Source organism: Danio rerio, chromosome 9, assembly GCF_052040795.2.
Source record: "Danio rerio strain M-AB ecotype USA chromosome 9, GRCz13ab, whole genome shotgun sequence".
Lineage (NCBI taxonomy): Eukaryota > Metazoa > Chordata > Actinopteri > Cypriniformes > Danionidae > Danio > Danio rerio.
In genome coordinates this window covers 4,211,974-4,234,101 of record NC_141029.1, presented here as the reverse complement: position 1 = coordinate 4,234,101, position 22,128 = coordinate 4,211,974, and the positions used below count along the sequence as shown (strand labels likewise).

General features: G+C 37.0%; 2 protein-coding genes and 1 long non-coding RNA gene across 21 annotated transcripts in view; 2 read left to right on the top strand and 1 right to left on the bottom strand.

The window, feature by feature from the left end:
• The window catches only part of mylka (myosin, light chain kinase a), a 125,630-nt gene extending 122,013 nt beyond the window's left edge, over positions 1–3,617 (top strand). For 6 of the 12 annotated variants that reach the window (XM_087267340.1, XM_087267338.1, XM_087267344.1 and 3 more), the window contains 2 exons: positions 1,268–1,390; positions 2,873–3,617. In XM_087267340.1, the coding sequence (XP_087123466.1) occupies positions 1,268–1,390; positions 2,873–3,105 (356 nt within the window). In that variant the 3' untranslated portion in view covers positions 3,106–3,617. Of the gene's footprint in view, positions 1–1,264; positions 1,391–2,872 lie in introns of all 12 variants that reach the window. The other 6 variants (XM_087267339.1, XM_087267337.1, XM_087267345.1 and 3 more) reach the window with 1 other exon arrangement.
• LOC147835214 (uncharacterized) overlaps positions 1–7,649 on the bottom strand; it is a 51,580-nt gene extending 43,931 nt beyond the window's left edge. The window contains exon 1 of the long non-coding RNA XR_015499120.1: positions 7,292–7,649. This is a non-coding gene — a long non-coding RNA (uncharacterized LOC147835214). The remainder of the gene's footprint in view (positions 1–7,291) is intronic.
• Positions 7,650–9,931: 2,282 nt separating this feature from the next.
• The window catches only part of ubr3 (ubiquitin protein ligase E3 component n-recognin 3), a 119,157-nt gene continuing 106,960 nt past the window's right edge, over positions 9,932–22,128 (top strand). For 4 of the 8 annotated variants that reach the window (XM_087266443.1, XM_087266441.1, XM_087266442.1 and 1 more), the window contains exon 1: positions 9,955–10,411. Coding sequence is in view for 4 of the 8 variants with exons in the window: in NM_001423758.1 (NP_001410687.1) it covers positions 9,977–10,407 (431 nt within the window). In the remaining 4 variants the exon portion in view is untranslated. Of the gene's footprint in view, positions 10,412–22,128 lie in introns of all 8 variants that reach the window. The other 4 variants (XM_087266438.1, XM_087266439.1, XM_087266437.1 and 1 more) reach the window with 2 other exon arrangements.

The following is a 22,128-nucleotide window of genomic DNA, read 5'->3' as shown; positions in this document are numbered from 1 at the left end:
TGTCCTATGCCATATAATCATCTTAATAATAATAATTTGTTACATTTATATAGCGCTTTTCTGGGCACTCAAAGTGCTTTACACAATGGGGGGAATCTCCTCATCCACCACCAGTGTGCAGCATCCACCTGGATGACGTGACGGCAGCCATTTTGCGCCAGACCACACACCAGCTGATTGGTGGGGAGGAGACAGATTGATGAAGTCAATTATGATATGGGGAGGGTTAGGAGGCCATGATGGACAGAGGCCAGTGGGCAGATTTGGCCAGGATGCCGGGGTTAAACCCCTACTCTTTTTCGAAGGACATCCTGGGATTTTTTAACGACCACAGAGAGTCGGGACCTCGGTTTAACGTCTCATCCGAAAGACGGCGCTGAGCAGTATAGAGTCCCCGTCACTATACTGGGGCATTAGGACCCACACAGACCGCAGGTTGGGCGCCCCCTGCTGGCCTCACTAACACCACTTCCGACAGCAACCTAGCTTTCCCATGTGGTCTCCCATCCAGGTACTGACCGGGCGCAGCCCTGCTTAGCTTCAGTGGGTGACCATGTGAGAGTTGCAGAGAGCTAGCTGAAGGCAATAGTTTGAATGTCAGTTCTCTGATGAAAGGAATGTATTAATTCAACCATCACAACGCAATTTTTTTATAAAGACTCATAAGAATTCAACTGTCAGTCATCACTAAAACACATTTTTATTTATATTACTGTTATTTATTTGATAAATTATTTATGGAACATTTAATAAACAACAAAATAATAAGCTAATGAGTCATAAAACCTAAAAAAATATGCTGTGAGAAATGCTGAAGTGATACTAACTGAAGTGTGTGTATAGGATAGTATTATATTGTATACTTTACAATTAGTTAAAAAGTTTTAGATTTGTTCAAAGTAATTAGTAAATATACGGTAAAAATTGTTAAAGTATATTTCATTTACCTGCAGTACACCTTAACAGTATTTCAAATATTGCAGATGTAATAATGAAATCATATACATTATGAGGACGTCTTTAAGTTCTATTTAAGCATGTCAAAAATATCAGAACTGTGAATAATATAAGTTACAATTAAAAGTACCTTTTTATTTGAATGGCATCCTTTGTATTATTAGGTGAAACTGTTTACACGAATAAATAAATACATAGGTTTAAAAGTTTGCAATGTTTTGTAATCTGTTTAATAAGTTAATTTATTAAAAAAATGATAGAAATTGCCATTGTAAAGTCTTTAACATGAAAATCTTGTCTTTCAAAGCAGATGCTAAACAGTTTGCTGCTGAATTGGAGGCAAAAACTTTGATGAAGCCCACGTTCAGCTCTGTTATCAAAGATGTGGAGGTGGTGGAGGGAAGCGCTGCTCGATTTGACTGCAAAATTGAAGGTAAAAATGATATGAGTGATGGGTATCTGCGGTTCATTCCGCTGTGGCCCTTAATATAGGGACTAAGCTGATAAGAAAATGAATGAATGAATGATGGGTATTTACAATCCTTTTTTTTTTTTTTTACAAAATTACATCAACCCTCGGGGGTCTGAGCACCACTTTGGGATTTTGGGGCCCCTAAGTTGTTTTGACATGCCCTGACATTTGTGCTTATTTCAGCTACTTATTACATAACATTGATCAACATGTATTGTTTTTGCATTTAACACAAACTGTGCTACTATAATATGTGAGAAATATTGATGTATATGATTGCGTTTATTTTTTATTTTTTAATGTATGCTTGGTTAATAGGTTTTGGAGAAAAATTGTAGCTCAAATAAGGTCCAAAAAACACACTGAATGTGTCTGACTTTTAAGTAACCAGAATTGTAGGCTAGAATATTTACTTCCCAATTATGTGAAAATTATTCTGTTCTCTCATTCAAAGAAAACATTATGATGAATAACAATTTGTTAAGATTATGTTGGATGATCTCAGCTGTATGCGTGCGTGACAATGCTAATATTGTATCTATGTTTGAGGTCTTTGAACAGTGGTAAACTGATGACCTTCATGCCCAATCACAATCATTTCTGTTTAGCATGTGAACACAGTGGCCAATCAGTGCTCAAATGTGAACGGGAAATGCACGTTTTTAAAATGTCAGTACTTATTGGTACTGAACTCGATACTTTTGACAGCCCTAGTGTATTCTGATGATGGCGTGATAGGACACTTTTCTGGTAAAAACACAGCACTACTAGTAGCTGGGTTATTAATTAACTATTGATAAGCATCTAAATAGTAGCTTAAGCCAAACATCTTAGTATATGGTTTGTTATTAGGGGAATTGTACATTTAAACTGTCAAGAGGCAGATCTCGAGAACTCCCCTGCTGTAGTAACTAATGAACAGATAATGATTGCTCTTAAGAGATAACTATTTACTAGGAGCATGTCTATAGTGTCGATTTGGATTAGTCAATTAACTTAAGTTGCATGTTTTGGATGGTGGGAGGAAACCCGGGGGAAAACCCACGTGAGCACGGGGAGAACGTGTACTCCGCACAGAAACATTGGCTGGCTTGGTAAGAACTAGAACCAGTGATGTTCTTGCTGTAAGGCAACAGTGCTAACCACTGGGCCACCATGCCACCTATCTAGGAAAGGTGGAGGAGTAGGGGTGGAAGGGGGGATTCTTCAAAACAAAGATGGCTGTTATATGGAACTTAGGGTATTTATAGTGGCTTAGGAATCGTCTGATTGTTGAATCATAAATTGAATATATATATCATAAGCATGTGATTCTCTCGAAATTCGTTTATAAACAAACTTCACAAAGTGACCAAAAATTTCCCCTCACCCCTAATTTTAAAATCAGTAGTATATTCATGCTGTTTTGTGTCAGATATTCATCCTGTAATTGTTCACTGTTAGGTTATCCTGACCCAGAGGTGGTGTGGTATAAGGACGATCAGCCCATTAAAGAGACGCGCCATTTTCAGATAGATTATGACGAGGACGGAAACTGTAGTCTGGTCATTTCTGAGGTCAACGGCGATGATGACGCAAAATATACCTGCAAGGCCATGAACAGCCTCGGGGAGACCACCTGCACCGCTGAACTCATCGTAGAGGTGATGGGAGAAGAAGAAGAGGAGGAAGAGTAGCCTGGCATGTTTCTCTCTTTCACTTGGTGCTTTTATTTTCACTTCTTCTGGACTTCCAAATGATGACGAGGATGATGAAGACCTCAGATCAGCTTCTTTTATTGCACTTCTGATTCATTCTTTTTGTATTTATGCATCAGCCAAAGTCCGATTGATCACATCTTTAATATCACTTACCCTCCGTTGTCTCATTTTACGAAAGAAGGTTTTTCCACGGTAAACTCATTCATGTGTGACCCGCTCCAGACTGTGTGTTTGAATTACCTGCACTTCCTGTCTGTTTGGACGGCTTTATTGAACACTGTAAAACCCATGTTAGGTCGCGTTTTTGGTTTGGAGACATTTTCCACTTTTTCACCCTCCGTCACTGTAGCAGAATTTTATTACCAAAGTCTGTAGATCATATCTCTTTCATATTTCCCCATATTTACATGTTTGACGGTGCGGTTTGTGTTGGTATGAGAACACTACAATTGTTATTCACTTTTTAAAGAATAAATTTTGATCACATAGTCTTTTGTTTGTGTGTGCTCACTCAAAAAGAACTAAAAGTGTCTGTTTATTGACAGTTAAGCCGCCTTTCCACTGCACATGACATTTAGGCTGTTCCTCAATATGCGTTCTTCAGCGGTCTTGCATCCTCGTGTTCTCGTGCAACGTCATCATCAGCTGCCTAAGTTCAGTTCCAATACTCAAGACCGCGAGTACGGAGGACGCGTGAAACTTCCCAGATGTGTTCTTGATATCGAGGACGCACCGATGCAGACTTGAGCACCGAACTCGCTCTGGAAGTCCCAGAAGTCATTGCAGCTGGAGGTGGGAAGCGTAGCATTTTATTTAGATTTATTATTAAAGTTCAGAGAAATCACTTATTTACCTCAGGAGTTTCCCTAAATGAAACGGTGAAAGTAAACATTAACATGAATATCTTAATAAAGGAATAAACACATTAAGGGTTGTTTGTTTGCTGAAATTTGTATTAAAATCTGTTTTATTTATATTGTGCAGGGTATATTTATAATGTTTTTATGCAAAGTATATATTTTGAAGAGGGGGGAAACAATAAATCGTTGTATGAATGCTGTAATGTTTAAATAATTTCCATTTAAAACGCGTGAAGGTCACATGACCATCAGGAAAAACGCAGCATCCCATTTCTCAAAGGACGCGTTCTCTGCCCTCGCGGTCTCCTGAGTTCGTTCTTCCGAGGACACCTGGCAAGACCGGTCTCCACAAGAACACAAGTCCGTTCTCTGCATTCTTGGAATTGAGAAACAGCCTTAGACACGACTGTTGGATTACGCCCCCTTGTGGCAGTCGCACAAAATTTTCAGTTCTGACGTACACCATGGGAGAAGCTGTTCTCGCAGTCTCCGAAATAAAAGTAAGAGTCTATATTCTCTGTGCGTTCATCATGCTTGAATAAATTAATGAATACTAGAAACTCATAGACCGATAAAAATATTGGAGTGTGGAGACATCATAAAAATATATTTTTTATACTTGCATTTATAAATAGAAATGTTTTATATATATATAGACTTTTTCTTATTTACAAAATAACCACATAAACAATTATTTCTCATCTCACGCACATGGACCTGCTTAGACAACAGTGAAATACATCACATCCGGTCGCATATGGTCTAGTCGCAGGAGTACAAATATTTCAACGGATCCGCAGCTCAAATCAGATCCAAATTTTCCGCATACGGACTTCATCGGAACTCCACGCAGCTCCCGCACTACTCTCCATTGGAAATGAATGACTTCCAGTCATGCAGTGAAAAGGAGTCTTTATACCCTAAAGCATGCTTTTCTAACACACTTATTTCATAAAACATCTCACTAAATAAAAAGTGACAACATCCTCTAAGCAGAAATAGCTCTTACACCTTCCTCTACACGCTTAAAATGGCGTGTATGGGTAGGCATATAGAAATATTTCCCTGTATTAATGAACAAAATAAAAAAAGAAGAGTTGTCTCTAACCTATTTGCTTGGACCCTAATAAACATTTTGACTACACAGTGTTTGTTCAATTGCTGTGCAGCTGTATCCCCACCAGTCCTACACCACCCAACCCACCTCGAGCTGGTATCGAACTGGCGACCTTCCGCATGGGAGTTGGTTGCTCTACAGCACCTACTGGCTGGCCTTTTTTACACAGCCAATGCAACTCTAATGCTTTACACAGTGACTATGTTTACATGGTAATCGAATTATTTGCTTTAATCTAATTAAGATAATAATAAGACTAAGATGTTTACATGAGTTGCTTTTTGAATGTTCCTTTCATGATGCTGTTTTACATGTTATAGCACATCATCTGATTAACATCATTGCGGCACCATGCTATCCACATTTCCTCCGGAGTTTCATGTAATTTGGGTGTTTCATTTTTAATTTGTCGACTTTAACTGCAGTTTGACACTTTCACGTTTATTCACAAACATTCCCTGCACGCCCTCTGTGACAAACGAGATATTGGATGTGTAAGAGTTGAGATATTGCAAATATTTTTATATCTTTGACAATTCAGGCATGGGCTGAAAGCGGAGACGGTTGACTCCACAACCCAGCAGGTGGGAATGCGGGAAAAACCAGCTCCTGCTGCTTTTGCATCTGAACCTGCTGAAACTAGGCTTCAAATCACCCCAACTCACACATATGGTCATTTCAATGTTTGAATGTTCTAAATTAACCAAACTGACTTTATCTATCGTGTTTGATATAATTTGAAATGTCTCAGTGCGACTGGTACAATGGTCTCATTCTCTCAGAAATAGACATAATCAAAACAATAAATATATAACTTCAGGCATCTTTTGAACCACTGTGAAGGGTGTGACTTTTCCACAGGCAGCACTAAATGCAAATGCCCTTTGTTATGCACACACCCCTTTCCTTGAGGGAATTCTTGGATTACTTAAGGTAAGGTTTGAGAAAGGCTCAGCGCGATTCTGCTTACCCAGATCAGCCCGTAACATGGAGCTTATGCTCCTTGTTATGTATATTTTGAAGTCAGGTATGCATCTTTTCATCTTGGATTTGTCTTTGATAATTTGATGTTTTGTATTGATCATTTATGAATTGACTGATTGAATTGGCATAATACACTTACCTGACTAATAAATTATGTTTTGAATTATTCAAACCTCGTGTTATTATCACTGGTAAATGTTGTTGTCCATAGCACTACAAGCCACTGTACAGGTTAGTAACGGACTAAAAGAGATCCGACTAACAAATTGGCATTAATTCAAGTATACTTAGACTGTAAAAGGCCATCTATGAGTTTTCTATTTAGAACAACAAAATATTGTTGAAACTAATCTAAATGTGGGTATTTAGGCCTTCATCTACAAACTTATAATCCTGTGCGATTATTATTAAAATACTTTGTCTTGATTAAGTAGATAACAGATCTATGGGGAACACATAAAAATCTCCTAAATTGAGTAAAGTAGGGTTCTGCTTTTTTAGGAGAGTGGTTAATCGCCTCTGTTTAATGACCAAGACTGACATGCTTGTATTAAGAGATTGTATACCCGGCCGGTGCAAGACTCGGGATGCTATAGGAATCTGAGTAAATGAGAATAAGGTATAATAACAAATCGAAAGAATATTCAATCATAATCTAAAATAATGTGAAAGAAAACAAAATAATCTTATCAATGTTCTATAATTGGAGTCAGATAAAACGAGGATAAATATATTAATATTCTAATTCTAAACCACCTCAGACTAAAATTGGAGTTAGATATGAGTTAAGTTTAATATAAATCAACATTGTGCACTGGAAAGACCGAACATGCAATGAACCTTCATCCACCAGTGGACACCGGCATTGGGCCAACTGGGTGGACCCTTCAGATGCAAAGATGCAGCTGTGTATATGACTGTATCATCCACATAATAATATATTTTTTCATTTAAAGGGATAGAAATCGCAATTGTATTTGAAATATACCCAATATTATCATCTCAAATATATTTTAAGTACACGGATATTTGTTAATCAAATTTCCATTACTTTTCCATAACATTTTGGGTTTATTTATTTTTCCAAAACTTTTCCAGGCCTGGAAAATGCCTTGCCAAACTTCCATGACTTTTCCAGGACCATATAAAGCCTGAAAGTAACTTTCCTCAACACTGAGGAGTAAAAAATGACTCATCTTACCCTCTTTTTCCTTACACTTTACTTCTTGTTACTTCAGTTGTACTTCAATGTATTGCAAATTGCAGTTGCATTTAATTTTGCTGCAATTATCTTACTATATTCTACAGTTTTACTCCCGTTTACTGTAGTTATTTGGTGTAAAACGGTTAAATAAAGGTAAACTCCACTAAAACAACACTTGTGATGCTAAGTAAATTTTGTCGAGTCATAATGGCGTCTTTACTTATGCTGAGTAACACCAAGATATTCGCCCAAAATAGTCATCAACAGGCATTTAAGATAAGCGACATATCTCACCCTGCCACCTGTCCTGTCCACTGGATATAAATCAAACGGCACAGAAGTATCGCGAGGAAACGCGAAGTACACCACAGTACAAGCAGAAAACATCGCGAGAAACAGCTGGGCTGGTTTACAAAAGACACTCACCTCTAGACGGCGCCTGTCGGCCCAGAGAGCAGAATATTGCATTCAATCGCATTCAGATTTAATCATTTTGAAGACATTTATACACTAAACATTGTAGAATTGTTTACAACTATTAATTACTACAAATATTCACAGTTACCCAAATTAAAATTTAGCTGAAGTAATCCCGCTGAAATTGTGATATAACGTTTAGTAATCACAAACTAATGATTGGTCCTTATTTAACAGCGCTGACAAAAACAACAGCCGCCACGTGTCCTCAGCAACAGACGCTGCAGAAATGTAGTGAATTAAAATGATACAGTAAATAAATTTGAACTAATACCTGTTCAATCAAAGGTACTTTTTAAAACCAGTCAGTGCAGTTAATTGAAAACTTTTGTTCTAATTTTCTACCATTACGAAATTTAACCATGGTTTTACTGCTATAAAAAAAGCAACTCACCATGCTATATTATGGTAATCAAAAAAGTTTAACCCCACAGAGTTTAACCACATAGTTTAACCTTGGTATTTTAAGTAAATGCTAACTAAAAAGCAAAAACAAAATAATAATAATAATAATAATAATAATAAGTGATTATACGCTTACTATAATTCAAGACACATACAATTTTCATACATAATGTATAATTTTTTGCAAATGTAGGTTCATGAAAACAAACATTGTTTGATTTTTTGGGATACATTGAGTGGTGTGCGTGTTGTTATATTTATTATCGTAGAATAGTATTGGATTTTTCAGAATGGGCTACATGTACAGCTATGTTTTTCAGCCAATCATGAACTTCCGGAGAAAGGTTATGTGACTATGTTTAATTTCATAAGGTTCCATTTACAGTATCGATGTTGTAATGTAATCAAATTTCATCAGTTAAATAAACTTCAGCATCCATTTGGTTGTTAAAGCATAAAAAGAGATTAAATCTGTTTAAACGCAGGCGCCGTCATTTACAATAGGCTAGTGCAAAAAAACTCCTTTGAAAATACTGAGGTAAAATTAATATCCATACTTTAAAGACATGGCGTGGAAAAATATAATTTCATGCAGTGCTTCTTGTTTGGTCTGATACCCACTGTATATCGTATCTCAGCTAGGCAGATTTTTTTTTCAAAGAAATCAGATCCTTAATGCTGTGATTTTGTAGGGGATGACAATTCACCGGAATTCCTGAGGCTGGCTGACTGAAATTAAACTGTGCATATACCCCATTTGTGCATCTTTCTTTCAAATGTAAGCATGTTAAATATTGTTGGATTGTTACATTTAAATGGACAGACATACTGCTCAATATCTGCCATTTTAAAGCTAATTTGAAGATTTATTTAGAATTTTTTAAGTCAAAATAGCAACCTTAACTATAAATAGACCTACAAAAAAATCCAACTAAACTTCTTTTTTTATTTATTTATGCATTTACCCTTCTTGTATTAATTAAAACATCCATTATTATTATTATTATTATTATTATTATTATTATTATTCAGTATAATGGGAATGTCATAATTGCTAGATTTTGTTTTGGTTCTGTAGACTTGTAAATGTATATACACAAATGTATAGGTGTATATTTGTATGTTATATGGTTATATATAATATTGTTTTATATATATATATATATATATATATATATATATATATATATATATATATATATATATATATATATAACATTAGTATACATATACAGTATACATGTACATCACATAGTCATACATTCATCCATTATACAATTTTCAGAATTATTATTACTTGTTAGTATTTGTTTGTTTGCTTTTGTCCTGTTTCATGTGTACTGTATTGAATAAGACTGTATTGTTTTATGTGATGTTGTAAAAAAAAAAACATAAAAGATTAAAAAGTATTAAAAACGGATAGCTTATTTTTCGGCATAATAAATAACTAAATAAACAACTAAATAAATAAATAAATAAATAAACAAATAAATAAATAAATAAATAAATAAAAGAAAGAAAGAAAGAAAGAAAAGAAAGAAAAGAAAGAAAGAAAGAAAAGAAAGAAAGAAAGAAAGAAAGAAAGAAAGAAAGAAAGAAAGAAAGAAAGAAAGAAAGAAAGAAAAAGAAAAATACAAAAGCTCCGCCTAATTTGTCACCCTGTTTAAAGCCGCTCTACTCGTTTGCAACAGGATCTCGCGATAAACGCAGGATATCCGTAACATCCAGACCTCGCGAGAAGCGCCGCGATCACAGCAACAAGACAACCAAAATAAAGTGAGCACAACAAACCCGTAGCGCATGATGGCGGCGTCTCTGCTGCGCCGGGACAAGAAATCCACCGCCGCCCATCTGAAGGCAGACCTCAAGCGGACTGACAACAGTTCAGGCTTGCGGCAGCTGCAGGAACTGCTGGATAGCGTACTGAACCCGGAGCGGGGCTCGGACCCGGAGGCGCTGGACTGGTGTAAATGGCTGCTGGCCGGAGGGGACGGTTTCGACGAGTTCTGCCGGACCGTCCGATCCTACGATAACGCCACCCTCTGCGGGCTGGTGTGGACTGCCAACTTCGTGGCCTACCGTTGCCGGACTTGCGGCATTTCCCCGTGCATGTCGTTATGCGCGGAGTGCTTCAATAACGGCGACCACACGGGCCATGATTTTAACATGTTCCGGAGTCAGGCCGGCGGGGCCTGTGACTGCGGGGACGGGAACGTGATGAGAGAGAGCGGGTCAGTAGAGCCACCCTGAACCGACATATCTGACCGACAGGGCTGTGTCTTAACACCTGACAGTGTGCTGACCACCTGAGCAGTGTTTTGAGCCATCAGCTGCAGATTTAGACATCATGTCACAAGCGCAGTCATAACAGCACCATTTTGAAAATATAAAGAGGCTAGTTTTATTATTAAACATCATTAGATGGTACTGTCTCTAATCCAAAGCAGATTTGGCCTGCATAGTATCATGAACACAACCTAAATAAGCAGTGAGGTTATGGAGGACGTTAAAGAGTCAATCTGAAAATGAAAACTCTGCCATTTAAAAATCTAAATGACAGAACATCTTTCACTTTCTGATCAAAACAAAAGATATTTTAGTGAGAGCTGGAAACCTGTAACCATTGACTTTCATAGTATTTGTTTTTCTTATTATGGATGTTAATGGTAACAGGTTTTCAATTTTATTCTTAATGTCATCTTTTGTATTTAACAGAAGAAAGTGACATATATAGGTGTATAACCATTCGAGGTAAAGTAAATAGAGCGACTTAGTGAGCACACATATCTAACCAACAGGGCTGTGTCTTAAACACTTGACAGTATTTTGAGGCATCAGCTGCACATTTAATAGAGGTAAAGTTGGTTTTATATTCGCTCATTCGTTCATTTAGCAGTCTCTATTATGTTTACCATGTTACTTTGAATATTTGATCGGAATTAGCATACAAGCATGACTTCTAAACAACATAAACACTATCTAATTGAACAATGTTGTACTTTAATAGTCATTTGCTATTTGTATGATTTCCCTATTTAGATTTTGCAAAGAATTCTTTTCTGAAATTTATAATATTGAGATTGTTTGAATATCCGCATATAAAACCAACTTTACTTCTAAGCAGATTTAGACATCATGTCATAAGCGCAGTCATAACAGCACCATTTTAAACATAAAAAGAGGCTTGTTTTATTATTATTCATCATAAGGCATTACTGTCTCAAAAGCAGACCTGGCCTTCGTAGTATCATGAACACAACCTAAATAAACAAGGTTATTGAGGAAATCATAGAGTCAATCTGAAAATGAAAACTCTGCCATTTAAAAATCTAAATGACAGAACATCTTTCTGATCAAAACAACATATTTTGATGAGAGCTGGAAACCTGTAGCCATTGACATTCATAGTAATTGTTTTTCTTACTATGGATGTTAATGGTAACAGGTTTTTGCTTTTATTATGAATGTCATCTTTTGTATTTAACAGAAGAAAGTGACATATATATATATATATATTTATAGGTTTATAGCATTTTGAGGTAAAGTAAATAGAGCGGCTCAGTGAGCACACATATCTAACCAACTGGGCTGTGTCTTAAACACTTGACAGTATTTTGAGGCATCAGCTGCAGATTTAGATGTCAATTGCAGTCATAACCAGTAGCTTAAAAAGTAAAAATGCTGGTTTTATTTTCTAGCTTTATTATTACACATCATTAGACAGGACTGTCTCAAATCAATAGCAGATTTGTCCTTCAAAGTATCATGAACACAACCTAATTAAGCAGTGAGGTTATGGAGGACATCATTGTCAGTTTTGAAAGAGTAGTTCTTTTGAAGATGAACATTTTCTCATACTTGTTCTAAAAGTTTATTTCTTAAGAAAACAAGATATTTTGATGAGAGTTGGAAACCTGTAACCATTGACTCTCTTAGTGTTCAACAAAACAAAGTATTATGTGTATAAATTTTTAAAGAGAGGGTAAACAGCTAGTAAATTTAGATTTTGTGGTGAACTATCACTCTAAGGATTATAGTTTCCTGCCTAGCTTGTTGACTAAACAGTGTTTTAAAGTGATAGTTCAAAAGAAGATAGTTTGAAGACTGCTAAAAACCAGTAACCATTGACTTCCATGGTAGGAAAATCAAACACTATGGAAGCCAGGTTTCCGTCTTTTTTCAAAATACCTTTCAACATTCTTCAAACTATCTTATTTGGAGATTAACAAAATAAAGAAACTCATAACGATTTGAAAACAATTAAGGGCGAGTAAATTTTCATTTTTGGTTTAGGAATAGTTCACCCAAAAATGAACAATTACTCGCCCTCAATTGGTTTTAAACCTTTTTGATTTTCTTTTTTCTGTTAAACACTAAAGAAGATAGTTTGAAGAATGCTGAAAACCTGTAACCATTGACCCCCATATTTGGAAAAACGAGTACTATGGAAGTCAGGTTTCCAGCTTTCATTTGTGTTCAACAGAATAAAGAAACTCAAACAAGTGAAGGCTGAGAAAAGGATGACAGATTTTTTTTATTTTGGTGAACTACACTTTAATTCCTGGTTTTGTTGGTGAATTGAATTCTGAATATGCTGTATTTTTGGACAGTCTCAAACTTGTATGGTGTCACACACAGACACACTGAAAGAAATAAATTTTTAGTGTAGTCAAATTAAATAATTTAACTCATAATTTGTAAATTGTGATATTAATTGTCAAAGATAACTAGAATTTTCTAACTACATATTTAATATTTACACATTTAATTCCTATAATAAATTAAATGAGTGGAAAGAGTTAAATAATAATATTAATTTACACATAATATTTAAATATTTTCTAATCGTCGCAAACCTACTAATATTAAGTAAGTTTTAATATGGATTGTAATTGTATTGTATTGGATATGTCGCGATGGGTAGTTCCCAGCAAATTTTGCAAGGGCTTGAATTAAAAGAAAAGTATTTTGAAAATAAAAGCAATCTTAGTAGTTTAAATTTGAGAGAAAGACTTGGAGTTTGATCATCATTAGTTTGTAGATTAGGAAGCTTTAAAATAGTTTAAGTTTTGCTTTGGGTCTTGGCGTTTTATTATCAGCGTTATTGTTTGACGCTTTACTCAGAAAATCATAGCTAGGATAACACTAGCTCTGACATCAGCCAGCATTTATAAAGTAAATTTGCTCTTGCTAAATAAATTTGCTCAAAGTGAATAACATATTTCAAGTGGAAATGTCTGTCTTAATTAAACCAAGTTGCACTAAATGTACTAATTTGTAACTAATAAGATTTTTTAAAATTGATAAAAGCAATGTTCCTTCTGCTAAAACAAGAAAATGACATTTCTTGATTTATTTAAATAAATGAAGACTTAAAAGTATAATCAATTCACTAATAATAACAATCTACTTAATATTTAAAACAACACTCCTAAATAAATTAAGTAAATTTTACATAATAAATGACAGGTTAATTGTACCTAATAAAAGATTGTAAAATTTACTTGAAATTTGTTTGTGCAAATTGTTACGAGGATTTTTTTAAAGTAAATTTTCAGAGTTATTTTTTCAGTGCATGATTATATATACATATAAATGTTTCTGTGTGTATATGTGCCTATTTATAAAAGAAAATCTTATTTCGCTTCAGAATAATTGCCAAGGAAACACATCTTATTTTTCAGTTTAAGCATTAAGATAACTAAAAAATACACAATAGAACTATATTAACAACAAATATTAGAATGTCAGTCCTTAAAATTAAAGAATAATAAAAAAAAATTAAGTCTAATATAAGTAAAATAAGTCCAATTTAAAATGCTAACACAAACTACCATAGTAGTAATAGAAAGTAAACTACTGAAACCTGTTTCAAATCAGCAGCAGATTTAGTGTGGTCATAATCTTGACACCTAGCATTCCCGCTACCTATAAAACATTTTATTCTCAATGAACACTTATTCTGTAATGCTTTTTAATGTTATGACCTCAAAGGGTTCTCCAGAGTAAAAATAATTTCCAGTCACACTTTAATGGGCAGTTAAACACAACTTAGAGAATACCTTACTGTTATTGATTAAATGGCTGGTGATCAAGACTTGTGTACACTATTGTTCTCAAGCTAGTACCCTGACTAGTTAGGGCATCGTATCACTTACATTTCCCTTATTTGTAGCATTTCAGGTTGTCATAGTCTAACTGTTTTGTTGTTTGTGACTAATCGCGTGTGCATCTTGAATAAGTTTGCAAAGGGGTGAACAAGTTCTAGAAATTTTTCAGAACATTTGCACTATTTTCAAAATGTGAAACTTATCCGGAATCATTAGAAATTTTCAGGAATTTATGGGAATTAATTACACACTACAGATGTTAAAATTCTGTCATTTAAAAAGCTAGTTAGCCTTAAATTGTCAGTTAAATAGTGCTTTTAGTTTCTTACAATTAGTATATCCAAATAACTGGCTTGCTAGCTAAAGTAGAAACAGGTCTTTTACTTGCTAGTTCATCAATATTTATTAAATATATTTTCACAATGGATTTCAAGAATTTACACTTAGCTGATGATTGATAATAGAGATTGTTTGGCATGCTGTCCCGGAAGAGAGCCCTGAGCTTGTAAGATTCTCGAGCCCTGGGCTCCCTAGCAGGACGAGAGGGGAGTTTAAGCTTAGGAAGATCTCAATGAATTCCCCCAACGTATTTCTGACTAATGACCGATAAAAGGCTGGCTAAGAGCTTGACTATGATGCCAGTTTTGTTCAATTTTCTTAGGTTGCATGTTTTTTTGGACTGGGAGGAAACCAGAGAAGCCAGTTAAACCCACACGAGCATGGAGAGAATGAGCAAACTTTGCACAGAAATGTCGACTGATTTAGTAAGGACTTTAACTAAGAGACATTCTTGCAGTGAGGCAACAGTGCTAATCACAGGGCCGCCGTGTCATCCGTTTTGAAAAGGAGTGGGGGGGTAGGACTGGGTGGGGGTGATTCTTCAAGATGAAGAAACTGTGGTTATTTATAGTGAGTCAGGAATTATTTAATTATTTAATCATAAGTAGGGCCAGACGGAATCTGCGGACGTTTTTTGCTATTTCTGCAGAGAATTTTGTTAAAAGTTAGGGGTGTCACGATTTCGATTTTTAATCGAAATCGATCGAAATTTATGCTTAATTTCGATTATCGAATCAAACAATAGAATCGTCGATGCTGTCACGCCCCCATGTCACGTCAGCTTGGCTTGCCAAGCGGGAAACAACAGGCTTGTTGAAGTGCTTGTTAAACTGCAGAAGCAGGAGACCCGTCGACAGAGCTTAAATCCTCTCCTCTTTCAATGAAGTCGCCGGTGTTTAAGCATTTTGGATTTCCAGTGAGTTATGTTGACAACGTTCGTGTTGTCGACAAAAAAAAACAGTTTTGCAAGCTCTGCTATGTACGTATTACGTACGGTTCGTCCGATAGACAACACTGGCATCGCAATCCTCCGCCCGCCCCCGTTGCAAATCCGCTCGTGAAAAATACACACTCAGGCCCTGTTTACACTGTCTTTGTTTTTAAATGGCATTTTAGAACGACAACGATTTGACATACAGAGTGGCGTGTAGCATTTCTGAGCAGCCCTCCTTCCTCACTACCTCTGAAAATGCACATCACGTGACCAAACAGACGCACTCACAGCCATGCACTCGAGACAGCAGGTCCAGGCAGTCAGAGGACTGCTTCAATCTTTCACTCACTTGTACTCAGTCATTTTAGCGAACACCTCAGATACTGTTGGCTGGTTCCTGTTGGTTGTGCTTCTTTTTTTACCAACGCCATTATAACGACACAGATCACTGCCTATTCACGAGTCCTGCAGAAAAAGTGATTGACAGGTGGTAATTATGTGTGTAACTTGCCTTTATTCATTTACTGTATGATTTGTTTATGGGTAAAACAAAGACCATGCAGGTCAGGTAGTTTAAACGGTAGGCTACAAATAATTAATTGGTCATTAATTAATTAATTATTCATAATCGAAAATCGAATCGAATCGTGCCTTCAGAATCGAAAATGTAATCGAATCGAGAATTTGGAGGATCGTGACACCCTTATTAAAAGTCTACGGATTTCTGCAGAATTATTTTTGGAGTATCAGCACTAAAACCTTAATATATAAAACAATAAATATCTTTTTAACTTTTTATTTAATGTTTAAAATGCAAATCCTATTAGATTTACTTTATTTGGGAAATAAAGCAAGTTTGTCATATAATATCCCTTGTAAAAGACAGAAAATATTACTTTACAAACTGCACTGTACATAAATCAGATGAATGTTTACACATTAGTCAATAATATTACTGAAAATAAGAAAAAAACGGAAAAAATCTAGATTTACACACATTTACTCAAGTAAATAAACTGAATTAATGATGTTCTGAAAATCTGTGGAATTCTGCGCGTGCAGATTCCAGGTGGGCCTAATCATAAGTTAAATATCTCAATTCAATCTCGAAATTAGTTTATAAATAAATTTTACGTAATGTTCGGACTCAAATGCAAAAATGCGTCATGTGATTGATTAATGTGCTGGGTAGACATTTAACGAAAATGGCATTAAATGTGTTTGTTTTAACTCAGATTTTTCTGCAGGATTAATTTCAACTATAAACTGTTACGTTCACGGTTATAAGTAAATCTGCAATTTTGTAAAACTCCCGTTTATACTCTTTAATTTCCCTTAAATCTGCTGCTTAGTTTGTAAATGAATAATTTCCGGAACCAAACCAGTTGCCGTGATTGACGTCCCTCCATCCCGTAATTATTTATTAATTTTTTTTTAAATGTTACTAATCGGTTATAGCAGTTATAATGTTCTTTATTTTGTGCCATATAATGTTATAGCTCAATTATAGATAAAGTACAAACATGTAGCTACAAGCATAAATTATGAAACATCTCTATTCAGTTTACTAACACCATTGACATTCAGTTCGCTTCAATATTATGTGCTAAGTGAAAATTATTCTGTCTAATCTTCAAGAAGAGCCCCCAGTTATCTCTTCTGTCATGTCTTCTGACTGACTTGAGATCGCTTTGCTTCAGTCTCCTGCTATCCTAATCCAGGGATGCTGTTTCATCTTCTCGAAATCTCTTGGTCAGGCTCATTATCAGATTTACTTGTGGTTTTAAAAAAATAAATATGCTTGACTGCCTCATTGGCATTTGGAAAATATAGATATTATTTAGGTTAGTCCCTATGCCAATTGTTCAAATATATTGTTGCGAACAATAATTTAATGCGACTTCTGCTTGAACTTCGGCATTGTGACTAGCTTCATGTGTGTGCGCACGCAAATCCACTCAGCTTTGCTGTTTTTTACTTGCATCTATCACATTTTCCCTCTCTCACACACACTGAAGTTAAGTAAATACATTAAAAAGAATACCGTAATGCAAAACACAAATATCTAACATTTTCCAGAACAGGATCCGGCAAAATCCGGCTTAAATTAAGCACCGGTTAAGTCCCATATATTCCTGTTAATTTCCATGGAACATTTCCAGAGTTTTGCAACCCTAATTTTGAATCTGCAGCATTTTTTTGGCCTTGTCTTAAAGCTAGTATCTTGCTCAGTGTAGTTGTATCACAATTTAGCATCACAGTATCTTGGGGTTTTGTTCACGAGTGAGTGAGGGAGGGATGGAGCATGAGGTTGACAGGCTGACCGGTGCAGGGGCAGCAGTAAAGCTCTCGATTTACCCGTCAATCTTTGTTCCTACTCTCGCCTATGGTCATGAGCTTTGGGTCATGACCGAAAGGACAAGATCTCGAATACAAGCGGCTGAAATGAGTTTCCTTCGTAGGGTAGCAGGGCACACCTTTATAGACAGGGTGAGGAGCTTTGTCACCCGGGAGGAGCTTGGAGTAGAGCTGCTGCTTCTCCACATCGAGAGAAGTCAGCTGAGGTGGCTCGGGCATCTGTTTCGGATGCCTCCTGGACGCCTACCTAGTAAGGCAGGGGCGTCAAACTCAATTCCTGGAGGGCCAAAGCTCTGCACAGTTTAGTTCCAACCCTGCTCCAACACACTTACCTGTAGGTTTCAAACAAGCCTGAAGGACTCAATTAGTTTGATCAGGTCTGTTTAATTAGGGTTGGAACTAAACTGTGCAGGGCTGCGGCCCTTTTGGAACTGAGTTTGACACCTGTGTAGTAAGGTGTTCCAGGCATGTCTCACTGGGAGGAGGCCTCGGGGAAGATCCAGGACACGCTGGAGGGACTATGTCTCTCGGCTGGTCTGGGAACGCCTCGGGATCCCCCAGGAAGAGCTGGAGCAAGTGTCTGGGGAGAGCGAAGTCTGGAGTTCTCTCCTAAGACTGCTGCCCCCGCGAACCGGCTCTGGATAAGCGGACGAAAATGATGATGATTGGTGTGTTCTAAATTCTTTTGCTTCAGCATTATTTTTGGGCCTTAAGCCATTTCCCCAAGTTAGCAACAGTTTTAAGTCATAAACTTTCTGATGTCTTTAGGGTCCTACATGGGTGATTTTTGAATCTGCAGTAATTTTGGGCAAAACACTCCAAAGAACTTGGTGCTTGTTCCAATTACTTATTAAAAATGAGCTGAAACATCACAAATCTTGATTTTTTTTTTTTGTGTGTGTAATTGTGTAAAAACAATTAAGTTAACTTGATCTGCTTGTGTTGGGAATTGAGTGGAAAAAATGCAGGGTTCCACACAGTTCACTTATGTTGTTCCAACACAAATAGATTAGGTTAACTTATTACATTTTAGTAGATTTGAACACTAGGGGTGTCAAAATTAATAGATTTTTCGGTGCACCGCGATGCAGACGCGGACAATTCGGTATCGGTTCAGTAATAATCATAACCGGTTATTACAGATGTCATTTACCTCATATGCGCTCTGTCGCGAGAAGGCGATCGCGAGTATTTACAGCGCTTTAACTACTTAAAACTCATAAACTGTGCACAATTTCACTGTGTGTGTTTGCTGGATCAGTCTATTACTGACATATACAACAATAGCCCCTATTTCACTGAGATCGAGAGAATGAAAGTAGCCTACTCCATTTCTCTCTCTCTCTCGCTCTCACTCGCTCTCTCTCTCTCATTCTCACACACAGTAGCCCATTTGACCTGCTGGCGTGGCTTCTTCTCTTCTCGGCTGTTTTACAGCGTTACTTTTGCATACAGAAACAAGCGCGTCTGCAGAGTTTGCTCCACCGTGTCTATCATACATCAGCTGTGAGATCGCCGCTGCCGCTTATCAGTATCACTCATCTGTGAAGAGCGCAGCGCGCAGCTGATTGAGGGTGTGACCAATCAAAGGGGTGTAAGAGAACTAGACAAGGATCAGAAATTGAGCTGGATATTTATATTTGTTTATATTATTTGCCAAATGCTCGTTTTGTTTTAAGTTACAGTTTATATATCTGACTTTTTGTATTAAATGACAAAATTGTATTACAAATAGTATATAAATATAAATATATTCATACATTTTAATACAAAAAATGCTGCTGTGAAGAAAATATAAAACTGTGTATGGAAAGCATCGTCAATGCACCGTGATGCACCGAAATATCGAATTGAACCGAATCGATGGCATGATAATCGTAACCGAACCGAACTGTGAGACTAGTGTAGGTTCACAGCTCTATTGAACACAAAGCAATTGCAATAAAGCTGTCCCCCAAAAACATTAAGAATCGTGTCATTTCAGCTCAATTTAAATAAGTATTTTACAGCAAAATACTTTTAAGTGTAGACAAGTTACTCAAAGTGTGTTCCTAATGAGGATCTTCTTTTGAGCAGCATACACGTGCAGCATTTTCAAGAGTTCACACTTAGCTGATAATCAATAAAGCGTATTTGGCATGCTGTCCCGGGAGAGAGCCCTGAGCTCGTAATATCCTCGAGCCCGGGGCTCCCTCCCGTTAGAAGGGCGAGAGGGGAATTCGAGGTCAGGTAGGTCTCGAGAACTCCCCTGCTTGTCACCGTGAGAAGTGTAAACTCAGGTTGTATTGGGTGATAATTTGTTTTAGTCGATTGCTATGGTTTATGTTTTTGGACGGTGGGAGGAAACCGGGGAAAACCCACGCGAACACGGGGAGAACATGCAAACTCCACACAGAAACACCAACCAGCCCGATGGGTTGGACTAGCGGTGTTCTTGCTGTGAGGCAACAGTGCTAGCCACTGGGCCACCGTGTCGCCCGATCAGAAAAAGTGGGAGGATGTAGGGGTGGAAGGGGGGGAGCTTCAAGACGAAGATAACTGGAGTGGAAAACTCAGGTTATTTATAATGCTTCCGTAATCATCTAATAGGGCTGATTACGGAGCTAACAAGGAACCAGCCGTGTTGATTATAAGCACGTGATCCTCTCGAAATTAGTTTATGAATAAACCACACTTAAACTCCATAGGTATTTTCCAAATAAACAGATTTTTTGTAAGTGGATATATTATCTGTCAGCCATTTTTAAACTCCACAATTTATGATTATTAATGTGCATTTAAAATAGGCAGGTGCAACATGATTGATATATATGCACCAACATGAGGGCTGGTGTGACGGTCAGACGGGCTGTCAGGGGGTATAATAGTGTGGAGTGGGCCGTGGCACCTGATCACTGCCTTACAGAGAGTGACACAGTCTGGGTTATTTTTAACCCACTCATAGGGTCAGTGACGGGTCTCTTCCCTTCCTCCTCTCACACTGCACAGGGCTTTTTCTTCTTTAGCATTTGTGCTGCTGCGACGGACAGACAGATGTGTCGGAGTTCAGACATGGTACTGATCACTTTCAACTAAAGTTCTAGAAGTTTACTGTATTCGATCATCAGAAAGGAGTGTAATTAGCATGAAGTGTTTGAAGTGCAGATGGGAGAAACAAACCGCTAATGCTTTACTTGAAGGGGACACTTAGTCTGCTTTAATTATTAAGAGCGTCATTAATATGGAATGACATGTTAATGGCAAATTCAGCTTGTACCAATGTAGGAACATGAGTTCAGATGATGGCGACTTCTTTTGTAGTGATTCCAGTTGTGCTATTGTTTGGTATTTATCTTCAGGAAATCACTGAAGCCATGTATTATGTTATCATAACGATCTAATGTGGCAATACGATCGTAACAGTACTGTGCATTTACACGGTGGCCGTTTTCGTCAATGCAAACACTCCAAAAACAACATGAACATTATAGCAAACACTGTAAAAAGCCCATTCCCAGCCACTACACTTTTCTGACAGGGTATTCAAGGGTCATCGAGTGACAGAATGTTGTGGGACTGCTGTACAGAAGTTATTGTTAGGGATTATAGATCGCAAAATTTTTATTTTAGTGTTTTTTTTTTTTAAAAGCATGATGCTAAAGCACCAACGTGGTTATGAATATATTAAAAAGTGTTTGTTTGTTGGAAAAATTCATCATGACAAAAATACTAATTAGTGGATCTCCTTACTTCTGGGTGCAGATGGAGGTAGTGTATTATGGGAAATTTTTCCTACCCCTTGGTTTCGAGTGTGGTCCTGAAAAATTTTCATTTGAAGGAGTGTATACCCCTTGCCCTTAGCCCTACGCCTTCAAGCTAAAGAGAATTGGGACCCCACTACCCCTTCACGGGCACGCGCAAAACGAGGGGTAGGGGTAAGGGGAAGGGCTAAGGGGTGGAATTGGGATTGGGCCTTAGTGCCTGTAGTTAGTGTTCTGAGGGGAAATCCTCCTGCCGACAAGGGACAACAGCTTATCAACTGTGTCCGAAACCGCCTACTACTCCGTAGGTACTGCATTTGAATTTAAACGTACTACTCGGCCATTAGAAAAGTACGTTCTATACAGTATGAATGTGAAAAGTATGAATGGAATTCTGACATACTACATCCGCCATTTTGTCATGGTCATGTGACCTACGTGCTTCAGTTGTGTCGCTTTACTTCCATTCAT